The 8134-nt window shown below is 39.8% G+C and overlaps 1 protein-coding gene across 1 annotated transcript in view; it reads right to left on the bottom strand.

Moving 5' to 3' along the window:
- Positions 1–2558: 2558 nt before the first annotated feature.
- epg5 (ectopic P-granules autophagy protein 5 homolog (C. elegans)) overlaps positions 2559–8134 on the bottom strand; it is a 129716-nt gene continuing 124140 nt past the window's right edge. Inside the window, 2 exon segments of the mRNA XM_055633414.1 lie at positions 2559–5245; positions 6557–6671. Coding sequence (XP_055489389.1) covers positions 5063–5245; positions 6557–6671 — 298 coding nt within the window. The 3' untranslated portion in view covers positions 2559–5062.

Here is an 8134-nt window from a genome sequence, read left to right as displayed (position 1 = left end):
AAGGATATAAAAAGTCAGATTGTACCTCTAAAAATTATAGCATTTTAAATCAATTAGTATTTTAAATTTCAAGATCTGAATGATTATTTTTGTAAACTTTGATCTGCCTGTCCCACTCCAGGTTTAAACAGCACTGTCAGTTTAATGCGTGGAAATTTAAATGAGCTGTCATCTACAGCTCTATGGGTTCTAAAAATAGCGCTACCAGCTGGAGCACTATGGGCTTTACACATAGCGCTATGGCCACAGCGCTATGGGTCACAGACTGTTCGGGGAGGGTGAGGGAGAACGAGGGAGTGAGAGGGAGAAGGAGGGAGTGAGAGGAAGGGAATAAGAAAGGGAGGGAGAAAAAAAGGAAGGAGAGGGAGAAAGCGAGAGTGAGGGAGAGAGGCTTCCAAAATGGCTTCTACATCATCACCCAGTGCTAAAAGCAGGAAGCAGCCGTTCAAACAGCCGTATACAAAGAGATGGCAATGAATGCCACGCATCTGCCCACTCACTCACTGTCCAGGTCACCCTGCAACCTTCTAACATCCTCTTCACAGTTCACACTGCCACCCAGCTTTGTGTCATCTGCAAACTTGCTAGTGTTGCTCCTAATTCCCTCTTTCAAATCATTATGGTAAACAGTTGCGGCCCCAACACCGAGCCATGGGGCACTCCACTCGCCACTGCCTGTCATTCTGAAAAGGACCCGCTCACTCCTACTCTTGCTTCCGGTCTGCCAACCAATTTTCTATCCATGTCAACACCCTACCCCCAATACCATGTGCTCTAATATTAGTCACCAGTCTTCTGTGCGGGACCTTATCAAAGGCTTTCTGAAAGTCTAGATACACAACATCCACTGGCACCCCTTCATCCATTTTACCTGTCACATCCTCAAAAAATTCCAGAAGATTGGTCAAGCATGATTTCCCTTTCATAAATCCATGTTGACTTGGACTACTCATTTTACTGCTATCCAAATGCCCCATTATTATCTCTTTAATAATTGACTCCAGCATCTTTCCCATCACCAAAGTCAGGCTAACTGGTCTGTAATTCCCCGTTTTCTCTCTCACTCCTTTCTTGAAAAGTGGGATAACATTAGCTATCCTCCAATCCACAGGAACTGATCCTGAATCTATTGAACATTGGAAAATGATCACCAATGCCTCCACTATTTCTAGGGACACCTCCCTGAGGATCCTGGGATGCAGACCATCAGGCCCAGGGGATTTACCATCCTTCAGTCCCATTAGCCTACCCAATATTATTTCTCGCCTAATGAAAATTTCTTTCAGTTCCTCTACCCCCTTAGATCCTCTGTCCTCCAGTACATCCGGGAGATTGTTTGTGTCTTCCTTAGTGAAGACAGATCCGAAGTACCTATTCATCTCTTCTGCCATTTCCTTGTTGCCCATAATAATTTCACCCGTGTCTGCCTTCAAGGGACCCACATTTGACTTTGCTACTCTTTTTCCCTTAACATATCTAAAGAAGCTTTTACTGTCCTTCTTTATATTCCTGGCTAGCTTCCCTTAATACTTCATCTTTTCAGCCCCTATTGCCCGTTTTGTTTCCTTCAGTTCTATGAAAGTTTCCCAATCCCAAGAAGTATTGTGATTGGAAGAGTTCACATTTCAGTTTTGTGACAATTCAGATTATTGACTTGTAATAGCCCTGTCCCACGGGGCGAGTTCATTTCAAGAGCTCCCCCGAGTTTGCCCTGATTCGAACTCGGAGATTTACGGTAATGGCTACTCGTCGGTACACAGGGCTCTCATGGACATTTTTCAACATGTTGAAAAATCTTCAAGTCTTCCCGTGCTTACCTGCCGTTAGCGAGTCTTCCCGAGTACCTGCCGTTCACGTTACGAGCCGCTAAGTGACGTCCTCGAGCTCCGACGTACCCGCTACGTTCATTCTCCGTGCTTACCACGAGTTTGATTTTTTTAAACTTGGGAGAGCTCTTGGAATGAACTCGTATCGTGGGACAGGGCTTTAACGATAAGACTCTCTCCACATGCACACACATGACCTGCTATTTCCAGCACTTTGTTTAAAATCAGCAAACAGGTTGAGTATGTAAGCCCAGGCATGAAAGGTGAAGCAATAACTACATTAACTAACTTATCAAAACATACTGAAGTATGTGGCGGGAGTGGATCAGGTGCGCGCGGCAGGAGTGGCCCAGGGAGCAGCCTGGACCCGATCCACCCGCCGAACAACTGTGCCGCCGCCGACCAGAACGACTGAAGACCGGAATGCACCCTGGTGGGCCCAACCCGCCCCATAGGCCTTCCAGGGTACTGTGGAGAAGCCGGGCGGCGAGGCCAGTCTAGGCTGAAGGAGCATCGGCGGCGGGAGCCTCGCAGTTGATGAGCGTGAGGGGGGAGGGGAAGTCCCGGCATGGGGGTCCACCGTGAAGAACAACGGGGGGGGAGTGCACTCTGGTTTAGAATCACCTGCCCAGCAGATAAGTGTGTTTGTTTGTTCCGGTGAAGGCGCTGTGCACACGGCAGCCAGTCAACAGTCACTTGTCTTTTTCTTTTTTTTCCACTTTTAATTTCACGTTTTTGTGTACCTTGTATGTTGTGACTGTCGGCAGACCAATTTCCCTCTGGGGATGACTAAAGATGTATCGGACAATGATTTTACCTAACTAGATTTACTTATTTGCAAATGCACATTTGAAATCCATTAAACATGAAGGAAATTGAAATGCATTGACATATTTAGGCACAGAATATCTTTATTTTACAGATACCTTAATTCCAAAAGTTCAATTGCAACTAAGATTTTAAGAACACCAAGTAAAAATCCATAATGCAGCTTATGTACAGCAAAACCCCTCAGAGCATTACTCAAAAATAACTAGGCAGATACAATTCCAGAAGAACCAAATATACTTTGCATCATTTGATGCACTGCATTCATTGCACGTTTCAAATATTACTTGAATCTTTACACTTCAAACATGTATTATACTCATTAATAATCATCTCAAATCTGACTAAATTGAATAAAAAAACCCTTTGCTATTGTAAATTATATCACATTATATTTGAACAATTTTATTCACATCCATAAAGTGCAAATCCTTATATCATTGTAACAGCAGCATCAAAGATGTGCCTCAAACTTGAATCAAACATTAATCTTGGGAAATGTTATCATTTATACGAAGTACACAATTGTTATTAGACTGGATTTTAAATTATTTTAGATGTATTTTGATGTTACTTTACAAAAATATTTGCTTATGCTCAACACTGGAAAATTTGAAATATACTGGGCTGCTTTCCAGTTGCTGTAACACAAATTTATTCTACTTTGAGATCTTCAGTGAGAAAAAAGTAATTGTTTCATTGCAGAATCAGCCTGTTAAGTATTCATAGTTATTAATTTTTTTATAGATTACTGTAGTAAAAAAAATATTTGAGGTTGGAGATAATATGGCACCTATGTTGCTACAAATGAGAACTTATTTAGTCACACACCCTTAGCATTGACTTATGAAATCAATGAAATTCCAGTGATATAAAAAAGAACGATACATTACATTTTAAACTAAAGAAATTCCAAAGAAAATTAAAATAAACATGGCACTCCATATCTATATAAATTAGCAGCTTGAAATGAAAAAGCACCAAAAGTAGACACAAGAATTTAATGTGAATATATTAACTATGCATATGCTAATATTTCCATGGAAAACTTCCAAAGCTAATGGTACTAAACTATACAATTCCATTTAAATACCTGAAATGACCCCATGGAGTATAATTGTTCAAGACAGCAAATTGAGATGCCACAGCAGGGAAAAGGACTGTCAGAAATAGGTGACCAACTATGACGGCATCAAGATTATCCTTCAGTTTATTTGACATATTATAAAGAATCAATATGAGAAAATTGTTACTTGCAAAATAACATCTGCCAATTTGCCTTTAACAAGTTGCGATTTGATAAAATAATTTAAAATTCTGAAAGGGTCAGTTAGGTGAACACGAATCAGGTAGGCAAACACAAACCATTTCCAGTGCCCAAAACTGTATAACAAGATTGAATGATTAATTGAAATTTAAAATAATGATCCTGAATTAATTTTTCCCCAGGGCTCTGGAATTGTTATTCAGAAACAAACAGGTTACCCCAAAACACGACAACTCAAATTTATTCCTGTGTGTCTTTGCACCTTCCATTCTTTCCAAGCCAAATCTCATTCAGAACATATTTGTTTTCAAATTCCCCCTGTGATCTTCTCCATTCCTATAATCATTTAATATACCTACATTTGGTTTCTTGTTCATTTTACTCTGCTAAATACTAACACCCTAATTAATCTTCAGTTCCCTCTGATTTTCCTCATTTTGCAAACTTAATTCCTTAATGGCCTTTGTTCTCTTCCTCAGTATCTCTCAATATGCTCCATGTCAAAATGTGTTTAATAATGCTCATGAACTGCATAGGGGTAACTTGCTACATTTAAATCACTTACAAATGTTCATTATTCTAGGATGAATAAACCAATAAAGAAATAAGGAATTTTGAATAGTTTGAATAATTTTGAAATAAGGAATTAAGAAATAAGCTTGCTGCAAAATCTAAATTATTCAATGTAAAATATGTATTTTAAGGAAGATTTTTGGATGAATTGAAACAGAGAGGAATTTTGAATAGTTTGAAAATAAGCCAATAGACGTCTATGGTCTCTATCACACAAATTTCCTAGATGCTTTTAAGTAGTTGTTTAATACGACTACTTCATTCACTATTTCCACAAACAATGAAAGCCACAGCTATGGAATTACCAACAATGCATCACTGGCAAAACATTTTAACTCAATGTAATACATATTACAGATTATTGTATAAAAATACAGATATTGATGTCCAAAAAAAATCCTTTGACCATTTATTAATGAATATTTTGTAAAAAGCAATTGCTGCCTGATAACTGTTTATTAAGAAATTTAGTGATGCAATTTTAGTTCAAATTCTGTTTTCTGATATCCTTGTAAAATGGCTTGCAGTATTCTTAATCTTGTGACGAGGTCCTCCTTTGGCAAAATATCTAGCGGATAATATCTAGATAATGTGAGTTAGGGTAAAGGAAATTAATAAGTATAGATAGTAATTTGTTGCCATCCCAAAGACAATAGATTGGATTTTTGATGAACAATTTTGCCTGTGAAATCTCCTCTTGATAGTCTGCATACTGCTTACTCAATGACATTGTTTCAAGTACATTTAGGGCCTGAAAAACAAATGGAAACATTTTGTTTGGCAGTTTTCAGTACAGAATAACAGTCCGTTCACTTTGGTTTAATAGCATTCACACCCTGAGGCCAGAAGCAGAATTTAAGTTCCACATAGAAACAATAGGGCATAACTTAGGGTGATATTGAATGAGTGCTATACTCCTGGTATAATAAAGATGAGATAAGATCTAAATGGTCTGAGTTGTTCTTTCTTGTGAGAAGTTTCCAAATGCACATTGTTATAGGTGCATACATCATGAGAAGGTAACATGGTCATGGTCATGGAATTCAGTGTGTATACTCCATATCAAGTACATACTTTGAATTAAATTAATCAGTTTAAGCAGAAGATTACATTTTAAGGACAATGCCACTTTTTCTGTCATCCAATTATATTAAAGGAAGAATGGGTACCATTTGGCAGTACTATGAGCTAGCTATGAAGGCATCCCTTTGAAAGTATAACTGCTATCTTAAGCACTTTAATTCTTTATACATGTTAAAGTCTGTAGTTTCTGATTTCTGTTTTTTTGCAACATATCTGTGTGAGGTTCATCTTTTATGCATTAGGGAATTCTACGAAAATTGTTCAAACTTAAACTGAAGTTGTGCATTTACATAAGATTAGGAATCCTGGTAAAATGAAAATTTATTTTGTCCAACCAATTATCAAAGGAAAGTGAAATTACTAGCTGTAGAAATTCGAGTATGTTACTACTTTCTTCAGCTTTTCTTACTTTCATTTCTGCTTAGTAAGTTTATGAACAAACAGTAGATAGACCATCTTTGAAACTGTGTCAGATTCTGGTCCCTGCAAATCAGGGGAGATATTCAAGTGCTGGAGGCAATTCAGAAAACACTGCCCTCTGGAGACTGACATAATCTAGGTGAGGTGCAAAGACAGAAGGAACTTGCAGGTTTTCAGGCTAGAAAGCAAGAAGTGAAGAGGAAACCTGAAGGGCTACAAGAGAGGAGAGATCTGACCCAGGCAAGGGAAATCATTCAAACAACATAAAAACAAGAAACAAAGTGCTGGAGAAGCTCTAGCAGTAGTATTTTCTGTTTCTTAATTAGCTTTAGTTTGGTTTCGGAAATTATAACCACAAACTGTTTACCAACACGGACTTCTGGATAGTGTATGAAACCCAACAGATTTAGCAATTGAATGCAAGAATCTGAGAGGAGGAAGAAGATATTGTAACTAATGAAAGCATTGCAAAATATATACCTGATCTCTAATTACGTCACTATGTTCTGGGGGGGGGGGGGGGGGGGGGGGGGGGGGGGAATAAAAACATTCTCAGTACCTGCTGTGCTTTGAGAGACAATTGTAGTTCTGTGCCAGGCTTCAGACGAATGCAGTTTTCTGAAGGAAGCTGAACTAGCAGGAATGCTGACATGCTTCGAGCTACCACACGGAACCTGTAGAAGTATGCAATCGGGAATTTGAGCATTTATAAAAAGGGGGATTTTCTTTAAGAAATGTTGCTCAGGAAAAGGCTTGTAGAAACAAGCATTAATAGTTCTGATGAAATGTCCTTGACCTGAAAGATTGACAATTTCTCTCCCCACGGATGCTGCTTGACCTAACGCTTGCCTGTTTTTCAGATTTCTAATATCTGCAGTTTTTCTGCTCTACATAACACATGCATGTTTACTTGATACATGAACAGGAGGCTGCAAATAATTATTGTACTATCTTCTAACTCTTTTTAAGATGTGTGGTGGAGGAAATACTAGTAATCTGAAGCATATGGTCCATGGATTTCAGTAAGGCATTAGACAAGGTTCCGCATGGTTGGCTGCTCTGGAAGCTTAGATCGCATGGGGTCCAAGGAGAGATAGCCGAATGGATAGCAAATTGGCTCCATGAAAGGAAGCAGAGGGTGACAGTGGAAGGTTTCTTCTCGGACTGGAGGCCTCAGGGTTCACTGGAGGCCTCAGGGTTTGGTGCTGGGCCCGTTACTGTTTGTCATCTACATCAATAATTTGGATGAGAACATACAGGGCAAGATTGACAAGTTTGCTGATGACACAAAAGTGAGAGGCTTTGCAGATAGTGAAGATGGTTGTGAAAGATGGCAGCAGGATCTGGATTGATTGGCCAGGTGGGCGGAGGAATGAATGGTTGATGGAATTTAATACAGAGAAGTGTGAGGTGTTGCATTTTGGGACGTCGAACAAGGGCAGGACCTACACAGTAAATGGTAGGCCTCTGGGTAGTGTTGTAGAGCAGAGGGATCTAGGAGTACAGGTGCATGGTTCCTTGAAGGTCGAGTCGCAGGTAGATCAGGTGGTCAAAAAGCCTTTTGGCACTTTGGCCTTCATCAGTCAGAGTATTGAGTATAGAAGTTGGGATGTCATTGCAGTTGTATAAGACGTTGGTGAGACCGCATTTAGAATATTGTGTTCAGTTCTGGGCACCATGTTATTGGAAAGATATTGTCAAGCTTGAAAGAGTTAAAAGATTTGAGGATGTTGCCAGGGTTAGAGGGTGTGAGCTATATGGAGGGGTTGAGTAGGCTGGGTCCCTATTCAATGGAGCGCAGGAGGATGAGGGGAGATCTTATAGAGGTGTACAAAATCATGAGAGAATAGATCGGGTAGATACACAGAGTCTCTTGCCCAGAGTAGGGTAATCGAGGACCAGAGGACATGGATTCATGGTGAAGGGGAAAAGATTTAATAGGGATCCGAGAGGTAACTTTTTCACACAAAGGGTGGGGGGTGTATAGAACAAGCTGCCAGAGGTGGTAGTTGAGGCTGGGACTATCCCATCGTGTAAGAAACAGTTAGACAGATACATGGATAGGACAGGTTTGGTGGGATGTGGGACTAGTGTAGCTGAGACATTGTTGGCCGGTGTAGGCAAGTTGGGCCGAAGG

The sequence above is a fragment of the Leucoraja erinacea genome, chromosome 1, assembly GCF_028641065.1.
Source record: "Leucoraja erinacea ecotype New England chromosome 1, Leri_hhj_1, whole genome shotgun sequence".
Taxonomy (NCBI): Eukaryota; Metazoa; Chordata; class Chondrichthyes; order Rajiformes; family Rajidae; genus Leucoraja; species Leucoraja erinaceus.
Note: the sequence above shows the minus strand (reverse complement) of the source record. Positions and strands in the feature narration are given on the sequence as shown.